The 19,957-nt window shown below is 53.7% G+C and overlaps 1 protein-coding gene across 1 annotated transcript; it reads left to right on the top strand.

The window, feature by feature from the left end:
• Positions 1–267: 267 nt before the first annotated feature.
• Draxin (dorsal inhibitory axon guidance protein) lies at positions 268–15,560 on the top strand. Its single transcript, XM_052175752.1, has 6 exons — positions 268–705; positions 3,531–3,724; positions 5,245–5,353; positions 5,648–5,737; positions 7,633–7,722; positions 13,490–15,560. Exons 1-6 carry the CDS (start codon positions 270–272, stop codon positions 13,600–13,602), a joined length of 1,032 nt encoding a protein of 343 aa, XP_052031712.1. The 5' UTR covers positions 268–269; the 3' UTR covers positions 13,603–15,560.
• Positions 15,561–19,957: the final 4,397 nt, after the last annotated feature.

The following is a 19,957-nucleotide window of genomic DNA, read 5'->3' as shown; positions in this document are numbered from 1 at the left end:
AGCACTCGGGAGGCAGAGGCAGGCGGATTTCTGAGTTTGAGGCCAGCCTGGTCTACAGAGTGAGTTCTAGGACAGCCAGGGCTACACAGAGAAACCCTGTCTCGAAAAAAATCCAATATCCTCTGCCCAGGGAGCAGGGTCTCCTCCACCCACGAGGGGAAAGCGGTTTGGATAGTGGGGCGCAGATATGGAGCCTTGGGAGGGGATGTCGGGGGGCGGGACTGTGTCCAGCACTCACGACTCCGCCGGTTCTGTTTTAGGGAGAGCCAATGGCAGCGTGCGCCGTCCTCAGGGTCCCCACGCTGTTCCTGATCCTCCTGCTCATCCCAGAGCTCCACGCGGCAGGCACCCTTGCTTCTGCCTCCTCTGCCCGGAACCCGCCCGAAACCCACGCCCACCTCCCCGGCTCTGAGCTGTGGGTGCCTCAGGCAAGCCATCATGGCCGTCGGGGCCTGGGGAAGAAGGACAGGGGCCCAGGCAGGCCTAGCCGGGCCCAGGACGGGGCTGTGGCCACTGCCACCAGGCAGGCTTCCCAGATGACACTCGGACAGCCCCCCGCTGGCCTTCTGCAGAACAAGGAGCTGCTTCTGGGGCTGGCATTGCCCCACCCCGAGAAGGAGGAGGCCCGGTCTCCAGGTTGGGAGAGGGTGAAGAAACGTGGCAGAGAACACAAGAGGCGCCGGGACCGGCTGCGACTGCACCGAGGTAGTTGGAGGCCTGGGGGAGGGGCTGCACTGGGAGGAGGCTCGAATCCAGTGCTAAGAGCAGGAAGTGAGCCGGGCAGTGCCTTTAATCCCAGCACTTGGGAGGCAGACGCAGGCAGATTTCTGAGTTCGAGGCCAGCCTGGTCTACAGAGTGAGTTCCAGGACAGCCAGGGCTACACAGAGAAACCCTGTCTCGAAAAACCAAAAACTCAATCCGTTTTAAGGCTCCCGAGGACATCTTTCAGAGGTCTCTCCTGTCAGGGCAGAAGGGACAGGGAGAGGCAGGGGTTGGGGTTGGGGGTGGGAGACACAGAGGTGTCTTAGGCAATCAATCACCCTCCTAAGTTGCATCTGACCTAAATCCTCCCTACGCAGCCTCCCTGCATACAGACAGAACAGATGGGGGTCCTCCCCCAGCCCATGCTTTAGTGAGCTCTGGAAGACAGCGGGTGCTGAGGGCTTCTAAAGCCAGAGCTGCTGAGACCAGTGTCTGACTCCACTGCTAGCCTGTGCCTTGAGCGAGTCCCCCTCCTAAGCCTCAGTTTCTCCTGCTGTAAAGACGCCACCCAACCTTAGCGCAGGAGGGACCCGACGCCCAGAACGCTTAGGGTCAGCGTTCATGGGAGAAGTTGCAACTGAACCCACGGCTCCCAAGACGGTGTCCTCCAACCCTGAGCAGCAGCGCCACCGTGTGGCGATCGGCTGTGGGCCACGGTCACCGGGAAGTTGGGCACAAAGCAGGACAGAAGTTGGTTCGTTGATTTGGGATGATGGAGAATTCAGAACGTCCAGCCTGCGGCTGCTTGGCGGTGAGACAAAACAGCATGAAAGAAACGTGGAAATAAAAGCTCAGCTCGTGATGCCCGGTGGACCAGACAAGGGGGGTGGGGAGGAAGGAAGAGAGACAGAGAAAGAGAGACAGAGAGACGGAGAGGGACGGAGAGAGATGAGAGGGGGGGAGGAAGGAAGAGAGGGCGTGGGAACACCTAGGTCCACTAGGACCCGCCTCCCAGAGGCTCTACTGCTTCCACAGAGAGCCACTGGCTGGAGAATCAAGTTTTTTTTTAAGATTTATTTTTTAATTACGTGCATGTGTGTGGGGGGGGTATGAGCATGTTGAGTACGGGTGGGGGGAGACTCACCGGATCCCCTGGAGCTGGAGTTAAAGGAAGTTCTGAGCCACCTGACGTGGATGCTGGGAATCGAACTCAGGTCCTCTGCAAGAGCAGGCCATCTGTTAACTGCTGCATCATCTCTCCAGTCCTGGGTCCTCGGGCCGACATCAAAGACATAAACTTCAGTGAAAAGAGAGAGACAGAGACAGAGAGAGACAGGGAGAGGGGGAGAGGTCACCTTCCCATGTCTGCCTGTGTCCAACTTCCTTAACGCGCTCCCTGCCTCGATTCCCCGCGCTCCTGTGGTCACCCAGGCCGAGCCTCCTTTGGCACAAACAGTCAAACCTGAGCATCACCTACCAGCTGTCCCCCCCCCCCCCAGCCTCACCCGGCCCTGGGCCCGCACAGGCCACCCGGCTACCAAGCCTTTCCGTGGGACCCCTCTAGGGGCAGAGCCAGGGCACAGGTGGGCAGGTGGGGTTTGCAGGGTATTTCTCTAGGAAGAAACTGGAGCAGCCGCAGCCGCTTCTCCTGCAGATGGCCATGGGGGATCGGGAGGGGGGACACGTGCCTCCCTGCCAGGTCCACTGGGACCCCTCCACGGCAAAGGCAAGCTTCAACACAAGCCCTCCCATCCTCGGGGGTCCCCCGTGCCAGTTTGGAAGATGTTGATGCCTCGAGGACCCGCATGGGGCCCCTAGTTTCCACGAAGCTCCTTGGCTTCAGTGATGCGGCAGGGATGTCAGGGTGACGTGGTGGCAGAGGGCGGATGAAGTCCCCGGGTGGGCCAGTTTATCAGCACTTAGGAAGCCTCAGACTGACTGGGCATCATTTCTGCAAGGAGGGGTGACCTCAACGGATCCGGAGCGGCTTACAGCCACCTCCAATGTATTTATTTGTTATATGAGAGTAGACTGTAGCTGTCTTCAGACACTTCAGAAGACGGCATCAGATCTCATTACAGATGGTTGTGAGCCACCATGTGATTGCTGGGAATTGAACTCAGGACCTTCGGAAGAGCAGTCAGTGCTCTTAACTGCTGAGCCATCTCTCCAGCCCCCCCCCCCCCAGTGTCTTTCAAGATGGTCCCAGCATCGGTTTTGCACTCAGGACTGAGGTTCAAATCCACGCTCTGCCAGGCGCGAGCTGTGTGTTCTTGGTGAAACTGCCTAACCTCTCTGGGTCAGGTTCCTCCCCTGTGCCTGAGCTGCAACTACTTCTCAACAGGTCCTGCAGACGTTAGATGAAGTAGTTATCGTGAAGTGGTTCCCTGGGAACCCAGCATACCAGGGGCATTATCAAGAAGCACATGCGTGTGCATGCGAGCGTGCATGTGTGCGTGCATGTGTGTATGTGTGTGTGTAAACAGTGGCTCTCCTGCCAGTTATCTCAAAGGCTTCTCCTTAGGCAGTGTCCTCAACCTCCATAAACCTCACCTCCTCCAGGAAGCCTTCTATGGTTTCTACGGTTCTTCTGCAGCCTGGACTGAGACTTCCTAGAATGCAGCTTCTAGGGGAGAATCATCTGTTCATGCCGCCCTCCCACCCCCAGGGCTGCCCTGCTTCCAGGTCTTTAGCAGGGTAGACAGCAAGGATGTTGGACGGGTCAAGGGTTCATGAGGCAGCTCTTGGCTTGCAGCAGAAAAGGCAGGATGCCCCGTAGGTGGACACGGAGCAGCAGGCGTGTCAGCCCGTGCTTGCCTTGTCTCAGGCCGAGCTGCCATCCGTGGCCCCAGCTCCCTGATGAAGAAGGCAGAACCCTCTGAAGACCGGGTGCTGGAAGGTACCATGGAGGAGTCTTCCACCAGCCTGGCGCCCACCATGTTCTTCCTAACCGCGGCAGACGGTGCCACGCTCACTACGGAAGAGTCCCGGATCCTGCCCGTCACCTCCCTGCGGCCCCAGGTAGGGGCCCCACGTGGCCTTTACGCCTCACGCAAACTGCCTGTCAGGTCAGGGTTGCCTGGATGAACAGAACTGGTAGCGCGAATGTCTACATCTAAGGGGATTTTTTGGAGTGGCTTACGGGCTGTGGTCCAGCTAGTCCCAAAGCAGCTGTCTCCCGATGGAAAGGCCAGACTCCAAGGCTGGCCACCTCAGCAGGTCTCCGGGCTGTGTTGGAATTCTGAAGACGCAGGTTCTAATACCAGCAAAGGGGATGCCCCAGCAGCAGAGTAGATGACCTTGCCAGCAAGAGTCAGGGCAAGCAGGCAAAAAGCAAAAGCATCCTTCTTCCAAGTCCTTTCATGGAGGGCGCTGCAAGAAGGCGTGGCCCGCACTTAAGGGGTGGGTCTTCCTGCTCCAACCATCCAATCGAGAAAAATCCCGCACAGGTGTGCCCAGCTGCTTGCACGTTAGTTGATTCACCCCCTGTTCTGCTTAGGTAGACTGAGGCACAGCAAGGTGGGGAGGGGGTAGTGGAAACCTTTAACCCTTGACCCCACCAGGTAGTCTGTCCGTAGAGGGGCTGCCAGCACCCAGAGAACGTGGTCGGGGCTTGGGCCGGGGACAACCAGGAAGCCAGTTCCCCCTCAGCGTGCTGCTCTCTGCCCGCACAGAGGTGGAGGACTCTCAACGTCTGGAAGAGTTCAGAAAGCAGCCACGGTGATTTAAAGCCCAGATCTGGGGGCTGACAAGATGGTTCAGCGGTTAGGGGCACTGACTGGTCTTCCAGAGGTCCTGAGTTCAAATCCTAGCAACCACATGGTGGTTCACAACCATCTGTAATGGGATCGGATGCTCTCTTCTGGGATGTCTGAAGACAGCTACAGTGTACTTACATATAATAAATTTTAAAAAAAAGAGTTAAGTAGAAAAAAAAAGAGCAGCGTGCACCAACTGCAGAGCCTCTCGCCAGCCTGATTGTGCCTCATTTGTGAGCTAGACCCATAAGATGTGTGCATATGCACGTGCGTGTGGAAACAGTATATATTCAGGCCTTGGCTCTACCGGCCATCGCTGGCAGGTTGGCCCACATCTCCTGAGCACCAGGAGATAGCTGTAGATATTCTCTGTCCTCTCTGTTTCTTGCGATCCTGAGAGTCGGCCGGAAGCTGTGGCTGTGAGCAGGTAGTTACGGTCCGTGCTTTGCTGAACCCTGGTGAACGAGTACATGAGGACCCAGCCGTGGTGTTTGGTCCTCGGAATGTTGGTCAGAGCTGTGAGGGGAACTGAAGCCTCTACAGGACCTTCAGAGGAAGGGACAGGGAAGGGAGGCGTGGGCCACTTCCGGTCCCCTCCCTGCTGTGTTTAGAAATGCGAGCAATCTGAATCAGTCTCTCTAGCCACCATCTTGACACTTTAACACGGGTCCCAGGATCCCAGCGGAGAACAGGTGGCCTTGTCCTCTGTCCCCTGAGAGCCCAGGTTCCCACTCTTGTCCCTTTGGAGGCTCCAGGTCCCCTCTCCTGCCTTGTCTTCTGCAGACACAGCGCACTGATGGGGAGGTGATGCCCACACTGGACATGGCCTTATTTGACTGGACGGATTATGAAGACTTGAAGCCAGAGGTCTGGCCTTCTGCAAAGAAGAAAGGTATGTCCACTTCGCCACCCCGCGCCATGCCTGGACTCCTGTCTCCAGCACCTACCATTTGCTGAGCTCAGAATAACATGTAGATGGGCTGGAGTCCATCGACCTAAGCTGGACCTGACGCTCGCCGTGATAAACAGTACCCTGAGCTCACTACACAGGTCCCGTGTCTCTTTAGGGAAGAAAGGGAAGCAAAGAGAGGCAGAAGGTCTTGTCCAAGTCACCATGGGGTGGATGCCTGGCGCCACAACACCCAAGCCTCGCGCCTGATCTGACTGCTAATTTTTTGGTCCCCAGAGAAACACTGGAGCCATTTTACCAGTGACGGTAATGAGACATCACCAGCTGAGGGGGACCCTTGTGACCACCACCAGGACTGCTTGCCAGGTACTCTGGTACCCCCAACACCCACCCTTGAGGCACCAGGCTGGGAGGAAATGCCAGTGAGGTACCTAAGACAGGGCTTGGAGCAAGCCGGAGAGTCATGACCCTTCATATGCAATACTTAGAAGCTACAGTACCCACCAGGTTTTTTGTTGTTGTTGTTATTGTTGTTGTTGGGTTTTTTGTTTTTGTTTGTTTTTGGTTTTGTTTTTTGTTTTTGTTTTTTTTCTGGATTTGTTTTTTTCGAGACAGGGTTTCTCTGTGTAGGCCTAGCTGTCCTGGAACTCACTCTGTAGACCAGGCTGGCCTCGAACTCAGAAATCCACCTGCCTCTGCCTCCCAGAGGGATTACAGGCGCGCGCCACCACCACCTGGCAGTACCCACCAATTTCCTGAGAGTTGCTACCACACACTGACTCCACACATTGACTCAGAGAATGATATTAGAGGTGAGGGGAGAGAAAGAAAGGAGGGGGCGGGTGACTGACTGGCTTAGTTTTCAGACAAAACAAGACAAGCTCCAGAGAGGTTAAGGGCCCTCTCCAAGGTAGATCTCACAGCCTTAGCCATCTTGGTCCCTAACCTTCTTACCCCTGTCCCATCCTGAGTCAGATGGTCTGCTCCTGACCTTGTACTCTGAACACCCTCAAGGGTTAATTCAGTCCCTTCATCATGGCACCAAATGGCTTTCTGAGGATGGTTTCAATGACACCGTTGCCTGGTCAACAGGTCAACCTATCAGGGTGGGGTAAATGCAAGGGACCTGCTGTCTGATTGGAGTCTGGACTGCTGGCCCCGTGGGATCAGGAGGACCTCCTCAGAGCAGACTGAGGTGGAATTAGAAGCTGTGGAGGGGAAACACCTATCATCACAGCACTTGGGAGGTGGGGGCAGGAAGATCAAGAGCTCAAGGTCATCTTGGGGTGCATAGGGAGTTCGGGGCCAGACCCTGTCTTGGGTGCTAATATCTAGGACATCCATGGTTTTGCCTCTTAAAGGCAAGAGAGGAAACAAGTTGACCGAGAAACCTTGAGTCTGATGTCATGTTGGTTCAGCGAGAGTTGTAGAGAAAAGCCTTGACTGCCAGGGATGCCCTATCCTGACCAGAGCAGAGGCCTTGTTTTCTGCCACGCTGGCTGCCCATTGTCTGGAGCTGCTGAGGAAGGGGGTGGTTGGGACATGGGCCAAGGTGGCCCCTGAAACTGCTCACAGCAGAAGGTCATGTCTCTTCTTGTCACTAAATAATGAGTGCTTTGGGAGACAGGGGCTGGGGAGACCCAAGGGGGCCATCTCCACGGTAGGGGGCCATCTCCAGGGCACCACATCAGCAGGACAGTCTGCAAAATAGTAGCCATTTAGCATTGCAGGAGACACACAGGCTGTCTGCACACTGAGTGTGAAGAAAAGGATGGGGCCAGGGCCAGCAGGATAAAACTTGGAAGCCAGCTTTGTAATGGGCAAAGAGATGTCTCAACCCTGCCTGGATTTGCCCCGAAACCCCACCCCCACCCCCAAGGCTTCACTTCCCCATCTGTCCAAGAGGATGTTGTTGGCCCATGATCCCCGAGGCCCCTCGCAACTCTCAGCAGACCCTACCTCTGGCACCCCTAGCTATTACAACCCCGTCCCTGGGAGGTAAACCCCACACCACCTTTGATCCTTCCATGATCAATCAAGTGGTCCATCTGGGGAGGTCTGCCACTTGCCTCTGGGGACTTCATCCGTGACATCCAGCGGCAGTTCCAGCCCGGAGCCTTGCACACCAGATGGCCCACTAGGGCATGGCCTGCCGCCCATTTGATGGATCTCCTGTCCGGTGGGACGCGGTAGGGCGGCGGGCGGCGGTCGGGGAGGAGCCGCTTAGCTCGGCTGACCACATGTGCTTGCTATGTTGCCAGGAACTTGCTGTGACCTCCGGGAACATCTCTGTACACCCCACAACCGCGGCCTCAACAACAAATGTTTTGACGACTGCATGTGCCTGGAAGGTCAGTCCGGACCCTGGGAAGGGGAGAGCCCTCCCCCACCAGCCCTGCTCCCAGAACCGGGAAGCCTTTGTTGTCCGAGCCAGCTCTGCGTTGAGTGGGGCACGGGGTTTCCTGGCAGAGGGTGGACGTGGATGGAGGGGCTGGGGAAGAAGGAGTGGGTAGGAGGACCCCCTGAGAACTGAAGGCTCCAGTAGGAACAGCTTTGCCAGGGCCTTCCAATCTGTCAGCTCCATGTGCTTCCATCCCTGGGGTGGTTCCCAGATTGGTATTTCTCACCTCTTGAAATGCAAGCTGGCGCGATCACTCGGGATCAGGACTGAGTGAAGGGAGGAGACAGGAACGTATTTCTCTAAATAAGATCCAACCCGAGACGGCTGGCGTTTCTCAGTAGAATTCTAGCTAGGAGGCTCTCCAGGTGAGATAGTGGGGAGCCGGGAGCTGGGTGGGTTTCTGGGCAGTCATTGGGGAGGGGTTCGCTGAACTACTCTTTTAGCTGCCCCTGAGTACCAGCCTCCAGAGGAAGCGGGTGCCCAGGGCGCACGTGTGTGCCTGCTGGTGCCTGCTCCATGCTGAGTTCTTTCTTTCCCTGAAATGTTCCGAGGCAGAACTGTGCCGAACTGCATAGGCCATTCTCAAAGTCATGATTCTCCTGCCTCAGCTTCTCAAGCAAGCTAGATTGCAGGTCTAAGCCACCGTTGCTGGCTCTCTCTTTCTCCTTACTTAGGGTGCACAGTGACAACTGGCTTGGAAGAAGCACACCAGGGCTAGCAATTGGTTCGGCACATAAAAGGGGCTTGCCCTGCCAGCCTGAGGGCCTGTATTCAATGCCTGGAACCTGCAGTATGGGTGCCCCGCCCCCATCCCCTGCCACCCCCTCCCCCCTCCCCGTCCCCACATGCATGTCAATAAACAAAAATAAATGAAAATGAACCAATAAAAGGAAGAAAGGGGATAAGGGGGGAGGGAAAGAGGGAGAGGAGAGGAGAAGAGAGGAGAGGGCAGGGGAGGGGAGGGGAGGGGAGGGGAGGGGAGAGGAGAGGACAGGAGAGGAGAGGAGAGGAGAGGAGAGCGCACAATGATGCCATTGACCTGTAAGGCTGTTTGAGAGGCTGAGGCAGGAGGATCATGAGTTTGAGGCCTGCCTCTGCGACTCAGCCTAACTCTGCTTCAGGGAAAAAAAATTTTTTTTTCTTTTTTGGAGATAAAATCTCTCAGGAGGCAGAGGCAGGTGAATCTTTGTGAGTTCAAGACCAGCCTGGTTTATCTACACAGTAAGACCCAGTCTCTAAATAAATGCATAAGTTGCTGAAGATGTAGCTCTTATAAAGCCTTGAGTTCAGTTCCCTACCTAGATGAAAGGCAGAGCAGGGGATGGGCTGGAGAGGTGGCTCAGTGGTTAAGAGCCCTTGCTGCTGTCACAGAGGACCTAGGTTCAGTTCCTCACAGCAATGTGACAGCCCACTACCACCCAACCCCCCAGTTCCAAGGGATCTAGTGTCCTCTTCTGACCTTCAGACACCAAACATGCATGTTGGCATACATACATACAAGCAGACAAAACAATCAGACTCAAATAAATCTTCTTTGTTTGCTTGTCTGTTTGAGACAGGGTTTCATGGTATAACAGCCCAGGCTGGTCTGGGAGTTGCTTTGCAGACCAGGCTAGCCTTGAACTCACAGAGATCCCTTTCCCTCTGCTTCCTGAGTGCTGGGATTAAAGGTGTGTGGGATTAAAGGTGCTGGCTGACTTCAAAATAAATCTAAAAGAAAAAATTTTAAATAGGGAAGGATGAAGGGAAAAGGTGGAACAATAATTCTAATTGCATCTTCAGAGAATCTTCAGACTTACGCTATAGCAGCCATAGTCTCAGGAATACCTGGTTCCCATCACTGAGATTCAACAAAAACCAACACGTGGCCATCCTGAATGGGGCTGGGGCTGTCACTGCCACAGGCTTCCCTTGTTTCAATATGATCTTTATTTATTTAAACAGTATTTATTTCGGCACACAGCTCTGAGAGATAAGCACCCTTTTTAAAAACAAGGTGTCAGAATGGACAGGCCAGCTGAATTCAGGCCGCATTCCGGGCTCTGAGGGCAGAATCCTTTCCCAGCTCCTCTGTGAACCTGAGCCACCCTCCAAGTTTAGTTCACATCAACAGAAGAGCCCGAGCGTCTCCAGTCCTCAGGTCCATTCCTGTGAAATGAGATAACAAGAAAATAAATCCACAGATAAGCTGTCCCTGGAGCCAGGCGCAGCGGCTCAGGCCTGTGATCTCGGCATCCAGAGGCAGAGATTGCAGGCGCGTGGCTCCGAGGTCATCCTCCACCACATAGGGAGTTTCATCCAGGCAGCCTGGGCTATAGAGGGCCTTGTGTCCATCCCAACCACCCTACACCTACCCCCACAAAGAAAAAGAGAAAAGGTCCTTGGAAAGTCATAAGGTCTGTAAAGGCGGCTTCTGCCTGAAGGTGAGTAGGTGGTCTCACAGGATGTTATGTAGAGTCCTTGGGTGACTGGGGCTGAAAGATGGGTGGGAGGGGTCAGGAGGCAGAAGGCAAAGGTGGGCACCTTGGGCAGGAACAGCCTGGCCTAGCCTGGCACATAGTGGCCCCTGGAGAAGGTTATAAGAGAAATGTCCAGAAGAACCGCACTGTGTTACCCTTGTTTAGATTTTGTTTGATTAGAGAAGGGAGGTAATGCCCACACTTACGCAGAGACGCTGCATGGGCTAGCCTCTGTGATTAAAAGACAGCTCTGTGGCTGAGGATGAGGCTTAGCTTAGCTTACCTAGCATATACTAGGCCCTGGGTTCTGTCGCCTGTGAAAACCGGGTGCACGTACAATCTAAGCACTTGGGAGATAGAGGGGCAGTTATCTCTGATTGCAGGAGTGGGGACCCTGGAGGGCAGGGAACAGGCTGGAAGGTTAGAGAGGGTAGAGACTGACCAGAGTGAGGGGATGTGAGATGCTGTGTTCAGAACACAGAGGAGCAGGAAGGAGCAGTGTGACAGATAAGCCATTGCGTCCTTGGTGTTGGCCTGAGGAGGGGGCCGTGGGAGGCTCTGGGGGTGGGGGGGTGGGGGGAGCCTCCTCCTGTGGGCCTCAGATGGCAAGCCGCTTACACTACTTTCTAAGGATCTCGAGGTGTCCGCATCCAGAGCCTAATTGTGTCCCCTTGTACTGATTGGCCCCACCCAAATTCCTGCTTCTTCCTGGAGATTTGAGTTCCAGGGACAAAGGGGAGAACGGAAACTGTGGCTTGGATAACTCATTAAACATTAAACACGGCTGGAGAGGAAGGGGCTTCACCCAGATGCCACTCGGGAGGGACCTGAGGGGGACCAGAGCAGGCCGGGCCAGCAGAGTCTGGAAGCCCCTAAGGGCTTGTGTAGCCACCTAACACTCCTGCTCCGGCCACAGGCTCTCGGCTGTCACTCGGGCCAAGAGCTGGGCCTAGGGGCCGGGGATCTGGCTTAGCTAGCAGAGTGCTTGTTTAGTTGCAGACAGCAACACGGCAGCACACAGAATGGTGGGGCATACCTGTGATTCCGGTGCTTTGGAGACAGAGACAAGGGGACTGAGAGGCCAGGGTCATCCTCAGCTGCAGAGCAAGTGGGAGGCCAGCCTGGGCAACATGAGACCTTCTCTCTCTTTTTGTTTTTTGTCTTGTTTCGTTTTGTTTACGATACAGGGTTTCTCTGTAGCCCTGGCTGTCCTGGAACTCACTCTGTAGACCAGGATGAACTCACTCTGTAGACCAGGCTGGCCTCGAACTCAGAGATCCACCTGCCTCTGCGTCGTCCCAAGTGCTGGGATTAAAAGCGTGCGCCACCACTGCCCTGCTGACCTTCTCTTAAACCTGTAACAAATTCTAGGTTTCCAATCACAAACTTCCCAGCAGCCCCTTTGCCCTCCTGCTGGAAGCAGAGGTATCCTCTCACCCCCAGTCCCCCTCCCACCTTGAAGTGCAGGGGTTTCTTGGGCCACAGAGACATCTCCTTTCCTGTTATCAGGGGGATGGGACCTACTATGATCTTAACTGAAAAAAATATCTATGCACATATCAGGTAGACTAAAGCCCGGATAATCAGAGCCTCAGGCAAGATACCCACCCACTGGCATCAGCAGGGCCACCGTAAGTTAGTTAGGGGGTTCAGGAGAGACTTCTTCATGTGTTTGTGTGTGTGACAGATGTGCTTGTGTGGTGTGTGTTTGAGGTATTTGTGTGTGATATGTGTGTGTGCTTGTATGTGAGTGTAGGTGTGCACGTGCCGGGTCCATGTGTTGAGTCAGAAGACAGTCCTAGGCGGCAGCCCCTGCCTTCTACCTTACTGGACACAGGGTCTCTTGTTTGCTGCTACGAGCACCTTCTTTTTTGCTTTTTGTTTGCTTGTTTGTTCTTCCCCCGAGACAGCGTTTCTCTGCTAGCCCTGGCTATCCTGGAACTCACTCTGTAGACCAGGCTGGCCTCGAACTCAGAAATCCATCTGCCTTGGATGAAAGGTGTGCGCCACTACCGCCTGGCTGTGTGTGCTGTCTGACCAAGCATTCCTGTCTTGCCATAGAAACTTTGTAGTCCCCTTGCAGAGGCACTACAGAGTCGGGGTTTTTATAGGGGTTCTGGGGATCTGAACACGGGTCCTAATGTTTGCAGGGCAACCAGTTTACCCACTAGGCCATCTCCCCAGATGGTGAGAGGTTTCATTTCTTTCTTTTTTTTTTTTTTAAGGATTTGTTTTATTATTATATCTAAGTACATTGAAGCTGTCAGATTTATTTATTATTATATGTAAGTACACCATCACTGTCTTCAGACGCCCCAGAAGAGGGCATCAGATCTCATTACAGATGATTGTGAGCCACCATGTGGTTGCTGGGATTTGAACTCAGGACCTTTGGAAGAGCCCTGAGTGCTCTTAACCACTGAGCCATCTCTCCAGCCTGAGGTTTCATTTCTTGGTTCCTGGGTCCAGGACTTTCCAGGCAAATACTCTATAACTGGTCTGCAGCTTCAGTCTTTCATTTGCTTATTTAGTATTTTGGTCGGGGTTTTTTTTTGTTTTTTGTTTTGTTTTGTTTTTTTGAGACAGGGTCTCACTGTCTAGTTGGCTAGCCTGGAACTCACTCTGTACAATAGGCCGGCCTCAGAATCAGAGGTCTGTCTGCCCCTGCCTCCCAGATGCTGGAATTAAAGAGTGGGCCACCGCCGGGTGGTGGTGGCGGTGCACGCCTGTAATCCCAGCACTCTGGGAGGCAAAGGCAGGCGGATTTCTGAGTTTGAGGCCAGCCTGGTCTACAGAGTGAGTTCCAGGACAGCCAGGGCTACACAGAGAAACCCTGTCTCAAAAAAAAAAAAAAAAAAAAAACCAAAAAAAAAAAAAAAACCAAAAAAACAAAATCCAAAAAAAAAAAAAAAGAGTGGGCCACCACGCTCAGGTCCCCCCCCCCCCCAAATGTATGAGCTTGTGTGTAATTGAGAGATAGTGTGTGCTTAAGATCCGCAAACACAAACACCACTTTCAACGTTTAGGTTTTGTTTTTTGTTTCGCTTTGAGTCTGCTCTGCAGTCGTGGCCAGCCTCAGCCTCCTTAGTGTTGGGATACTGTGCCACCAGCCCAGCTTCTGAAGTCTTTTCAGACTGGGGGGGGGGGGGGGAGGGGGGGAGGGAGGCTGTTGGATGAGAAGCCTGGAAAGGCTGGAGGGGAAGAAAAGAGAGGAGACAGTCACCCTCAGTTCTGACTCCCTCGCCTTCTTCCACTCAGGGCTGCGTTGCTACGCCAAATTCCACCGGAACCGCAGGGTCACTCGGAGGAAGGGGCGCTGCGTGGAACCCGAGACAGCCAACGGGGATCAGGGATCTTTCATCAACGTCTAGCGCCCTAGTGGTGCCTCCTCACCGACCCGGGATCTGACCAAGGGAGGTTTAGGGCAAACGGGACCGTGTTAGTAAAACTAGCTCAGCTTGGGGCTGAGTGTGGAACCAATGGCTGAGGGTGCGGGTGCAGACCCAGAACACTCAACCACAGGCTGGACGGCGGCTCGGCAGAGAGCAGTGCGCCTGCGCCCCGCCCGCAGCCCGAAGCCCGCAGCCCGGGAGGCGGGACCCGGGCAGGACCCCACCGGCTCACTGATCCTGCTCGACCCGGTGGCTTTGTGTAGCGCACCCTCTTCTGCTCCACGCCAGCATTGCAGCCGTTTCCATTTGAGAAATCAAAGAGGCTTCCTTGACTTGGAAAGAGAGGGGACACCTGACAGTCGCTGATCTGGAATGCTATGCCGCAGGCAAACGCCGAGCACCACGTATATTTTTACTGAATTTCCACAGAAACGGTAGAAAGAGACCTCTGGCGCGCGCCTGAGGTGTGTGATCCCTCGTGCAGGGTCCGACATCATCCATGATGCTTCAGTTTTGGCAGCAGCAGAGACAGCTTGTCTTGACCTTCCTCAGGCTTTCCCAAGAGAGCCTCGTGTCTTTTTTTTTGATGGACCCAGTCTCTCTCTTTTGGGCAAGATGGCAACTCAGACAATCTTCCTGCCTTGGTCTTCCAAATGCTGGAATTATAGGCAAGGCTCAGCATCTCTGGCAGGTGTATCTTTCTTACAAACAAAACATGAGGGCTGGGAACGCGGCTAAGTTTGTAACACGCGTGCGTGGAATGCGTGAATCTTGCCTGGGCTGCTTCTGACACCTAGGAAGTACGAGGCCAGACTCCAGGAGACCATAGCTAACAAGCTGTCTGCCTAACCTGCACGGGGCCCTGGGCCTGATTCCATTCTGCTTCCTCCTTCCCCTACTTCTTCCCCTCAACTCCTACATATGACACCTGTTTCCAAGTGAAGAATGATCCCCGCGGCTGGGTCCTAGCCTGTGACAGGTGCTGATCACAGTCATGAGTCGGGGAGACAGTGACTTTCCTCCTGTGCCCAACCATAGCCCAGACCATCCAATCCTGGGACGCCGGGTCGCTCCCTCCTAAGCTGTCCTCCGTTTCTACTCCACTTGGAAAGTGGGGCCACCTCTGAGTTTGGGGTCCAGTGAGAAGCACCCCCACAGGCTAGAACTGTGAGGGCAATTCCACCAGTACCGTCGCTACGCAACGTGTTCCAGTGCATCTGACTTCAGGAGAGCCCTTCAGATCCCTGTGCCTGGCATCTCCCTCCTGGTCAACATTTTTGCAAAGGACAAAAGCCTTCCCAGGACAAGCCCTCCCCGACCTGGACCACATCCATGGGATGCCAGGGCTGTTTACTGCTTTGGGGTGACCAGTCTGGTCCAGGGGTCAGGCACCAAAGAAAGCAGGCCGATCTAGAAGAAATCCAATATGCTTATTCTCCTGTCCAAGTCGGGTCTGATAGGCCTGGGAATGGGGGGCGGGGCCAGGAGCCGGAAGGATCAAGGCAGCGATGGGAAAGCGAGTCCTAATACAGATTTATTTTCCTTTTTGTAGTACCAGGGCCTTGCACGGTCCAGGCAAGTGCTGAGCCTGGACCCCTGAGCTGCATGCTAACTGGTCTGGGCTTCAAAGTCTCCAAAGCTCCCCAGGGAGGCGCCTTGGCAGCCAAGGCTAGACCATTGGTCCCCTGTCTTCTCACCTGCTGCAGTAAACAACCTCTTCTCCCTCTCATGCTTTGCTGACCTTGGAAAGTTACTTAGGGTCTTTGTGCCTTGACTCTTCATCTTCGAGTTGTAAATGCCTGGTTCTTACCAGGTGTACAGTGTCTGGCCCATAACACACACACACAAACACACACACACAGAGTACCACCTAACAAACTTCAACAGGTCTTCTCTTCCACAGTGATCCATCACATAGTCAGTGATTTTTTTACTTTTCTTCTTCTTCTTCTTCTTCTTCTTCTTCTTCTTCTTCTTCTTCTTCTTCTTCTTCTTCTTCTTCTTCTTCTTCTTCTTCTTCTTCTTCTCCTCCTCCTCCTCCTCCTCCTCCTCCTCCTCTTCCTCCTCCTCCTTCTTCTTCTCCTCCTCCTCCTCCTCCTCCTCCTCCTCCTCCTTCTTCTTCTTCTTCTTCTTTCTTCTCCTCTCTTCTTCTCCTTCTTCTTCTCCTTCTTCTCCTTCTCCTTCTCCTTCTCCTCCTCCTCCTTCTTCTTTTTTTCTGAGACAGGGTTTCTCTGTTTAGCCCTGGCTGTCCTGGAACTCACTCTGTAGACCAGGCTGGCCTCGAACTCAGAAATCCGCCTGCCTCTGCCTTCCAAGTACTGGGATTAAAGGTGTGAGCCACCACTGCCTGGCGCCAGTGATTTTTTTAAAAAAAATCTGATGTCTCACTATACAGGCCTCGCTGATCTGACACTCATGACGTAGACCGGCTCGGCTTGGCCTGGAACTCACAGAGATCTGTCTGCCTCTGCCCTCTCCTGTGCTGGGATTAAAGGCGTGCACCACCAGGCACACTTCAGGATGCTTTCTTTGGTTTCTCCAAACTGCATTAATCCCAGAACTCGGGGAGGCAGAGGTAGGTGAATCTCTGTGAGTTCAAAGCCAGGCTGGTCTACATAGACCGGGACAATCAGGGTTATGCAGAGAGACCCTGCCTAAAAACAAACAAATAAACAAAAAAACAAACTAACAACAACAACAAAACAACAACAACAAAGTATATGTCACAAAGCAAGGTCACAGTGCTGCAGAAGCATATAGGTCCCCATGCTGAGGCAGGGGTGGAAGAGGTTGTGGCTATGCAGGAATAGGTTTGTTTCGAGACAGAGTTTCTCTGTATAGCCCTGGCTGTCCTGGAACTCACTCTGTAGACCAGGCTGGCCTCGAACTCAGAAATCCGCTGCCTCTGCCTCCCAAGTGCTGGGATTAAAGCCATGTGCCACCGCTGCCCACAGGAACAGGCTTGTGTGTGTAACAGGGGTCCCTGGTGGAGAACTGAGCAGGGTGAGAGGAGGCTAATAGCTTCGACAGACACCTGAGCTGAAGCTTCAAGAACACTCTGACAGATCCCCATTGTCCCCAGACAGGGACTATTTTTCTGGGCTTTGTCTGGTGCTATGAAGGGTTGTTCGTTCTCACGGCTGGCAGGAAAGGGCTGAGGGTCCTATGACCTGAGACACAAACTTCAAAGGAAGATGACAGTGTAGCCTGCTCTTTGAGGGGGCGAGTTCAAGGCCCCATACCTTCTCCTGCTGAGGAGCTGCGTTGGAGCCTTTCCCCGAGCCTCCTCAGGCCCTCTGCAGGCTCCCTCTGCAGCTACCTACACCGAGCCTCTGTGGAACCTACAAGGACGGTGTTTAGAAGCTAAGAACCCAGGAGCTCCGGGTGCCAGAAAAGTGGGGTCTTGAGAGGCCAACAGCTGAGGCTCCCTTTTGAGGGCTCTTGTGTCTGGACTACATTAGTTCTGGCCCTCTGTGACAGCCTTCATGCTCGCAGACCGTAGTGAGCGTGTGCCTACAGGCCATGGCGATGGGTGGACACGGGAAGTAGGAGGTCAGGGAGAGCCAGCTGCACGAGGAACGGGGGTTTAGCCTGTAGGGAGTGACGTTTCCAAATCTCAAGGAAGAGCAGGCGATCTGGGGCAGATCCATGGCCAAGGCCCTTCTTGTTGCAAAGGTCCAGCATCACCTGGGTGTCTGGTGAAATCACAGAGCCTCCCTTCAGTCTCCTCGAGGCACAAGAACCATCTACATAACCTGCAAGAACTATGTTTAGAAAGCAAAGGACCCAGGAGCCCTGGGTGCCAGGATTGTGGGTCCTACTCCACACCTACGGAAGCACAGTCACAGGGGTACCCCTTCCCCTCTCCTGGCATCATCTGGCTTCAAATACAATCTCCAGCTTGCTCTTGTGTGTGATGGGATGTCACAGGTCCAGGATACAGATGGAAGACAGATGCTGGGGTGGGGGTCATTTGCACAGGTCAGCACTGTTGCACTCAGGATGATGGCTTGGCAACTCTGAGGTCTGTTTCCTGGCAACTTAGCATCAAGGGCAAACTCCAGCATCCAAGGCCTGCCTTCTAGGATGTTGGCTGTGCTTGGAGGATCCTAGTGGGGCTGGAGAGATGGCTCAGTGGTTAAGGGCTCTTCCAGAGGATCCATGTTCAATTCCCAGCACCCACATGGTCTCACAACTGTCTATAACTTCAAGATCCGACACCCTCACCCACACATACATGCAGGCAAAAACATCAGTGCACATGAAATTAAAAAATAAAATAACAGGCTGGAGAGATGGCTCAGTGGTTAAGAGCACTGACTGCTCTTCCAGAGGTCCCGAGTTCAAATCCCAGCAACCACATGGTGGCTCACAACCTCTGTAATAAGATCTGATGCCCTCTTCTGGTGTGTCTGAAGACAGCAACAGTGTATTCATACATATAATTAAGTCTTTAAAAATATGTATAACATTTTAGAGGATCCCAGGTAGGGCTCCTAGACCTGGAGCCTCTATGGTTGGGCTTTTGAAGCCTTGAATAATTCCTTGGAGGGCTGTAACTTCTTCTTGGAATGTGGGAGCACCAGGGGAAGGGTGTTACGCCTCCTTGCATGGATTCTCCGAGCTTTTAATAAAGAGGCGACAGTTGCTAAGCCATTTCTTGTCCCTGTTCTTCAGGAGATGGTCAGTCTGGCTGACGGGCAGGGAGCATTGCCAGAGCCATGCGAGGAGACCCTGTTTCTCTTGTCATATCCTGTTTGTTGACTCCACATGTTTGACTGAGGTCTGCTCTGAGCGAGCAAGGCAGGCATGGCCCTCCCTCCTCACCCTCACCTCACCCCTTATAGCTGGATATCCAGGTGTGCGGGGTTGGAGCCGCTGGGCTTCCCAGACACTGGAGGCTGGTCACAGCAGGCTGGCCAGCGGCAGCTGCAGCAGCCACCTGCTTCAGTGTGGTACAGAACAAAAGCCCTGTCACTCCTGGCAGGGTCTGGGGAGGCTCAGATGCCATCTTGCAAAAGCTTGAGAACTGCCTGCGGTGGCCTGGTGTGGCACCTGAAGGAGCGTCTCTTATCTGGGCACTGTTTCTGCCGGCACCACCCGCGTCTGCTCACCAGGTCCGCTCAGATCTGGCTGATGAGAGAAATTCTGGCTCCGGTGGCAATGGCTCTGGTATCCCAAAGCCAAGGCCGAGCCCAGACACTTCTGGAGCCTGGTGTCCCTGCAAGACTTCTGTGCCCAGCTGGGCAGAGTGGGTGGGGACCAGCTTTCCCAAACCTAGGGTTTCTTAAATCGTGGACCCTTCCATCCAGCTCCAACATCCTCCAAGACACCTCAGGTTTCTGAACCTAGAGGGCCACTGTCTCTGTGCTCCTGGGACTTGGCCTGTTTGGTTTTAGGACTATAGAGTCCTGCACCAAAACTTCCTTTCCTGTGCCTCTGCCCAGCAAGCCAAGGTACTCCAGCTGAGTGGTTCTAGGAGACCAAACCCAGAATGTCCCCTTCTTACAGACATCAAAGGTCATGGCCTCTCTGTCCCAACTGTTAAATTCTGCCATTTGGTGGTTGTACACTAATAAAATCATATTGCCATAAAAGAGCAATGGGCCAGATCTGGTCTCTGGGTTACAGATTCCTCACCTGGAGCTTACCTCTAGACAATGGCTGCAGAAAGGCCTATTGTTTTGTTGTTGTTGTTGTTGCTGTTGTTGTTGTTGTTGTTTTTGAGACAGGGTTTCTCTGTATAGCCCTGGCTGTCCTGGAACTCACTCTGTACACCAGGCTGGCCTCGAACTCAGAAATCCACCTGCCTCTGCCTCCCAAGTGCTGGGATTAAAGGCATGCGCCACCACCGCCACCTGGAGGCCTATTGTTTCCTCGCACCCTTTCTATCCTGGCATGCCAACCTAAAATCTGTTTCTAGGTATTAGTGGTCCTGAGATAAAGAGCCAAGGTCAGACAAATCCAAGGTCACAGGGGTGTCAGCAGCCTGGAAACAGGCCTCAGAGCTCAAGTAGCTTCAATGGGGACGGGGGCAGATCTGTTGGCTTGTCAAAAGCAATAACACCAAAACTAGACCCAGAGGCCCAATGCCTGCAATCCCAGAAGGTCGAGGTCACCTTTGGCTAGATAACCACCCAGTCTCAGAACAAAAAAATCAGAGAGAAAAAAAAATCCCCAATGGGTATTTGTAGTCATCTCCTTTTTAAATAGCTGTGTGTTTATGTACCGTGCATGTATTTCTCTGTGTATACATATCAACACAGAGAGCTTTGCTTTATTTTAAGCACTTGGCTGTCTAGACTGTGTGGACTAGCAAGTCCACAATCTGTAG

The sequence above is a fragment of the Apodemus sylvaticus genome, chromosome 3 (genome assembly GCF_947179515.1).
Source record: "Apodemus sylvaticus chromosome 3, mApoSyl1.1, whole genome shotgun sequence".
Lineage (NCBI taxonomy): Eukaryota > Metazoa > Chordata > Mammalia > Rodentia > Muridae > Apodemus > Apodemus sylvaticus.
Note: the sequence above shows the minus strand (reverse complement) of the source record. Positions and strands in the feature narration are given on the sequence as shown.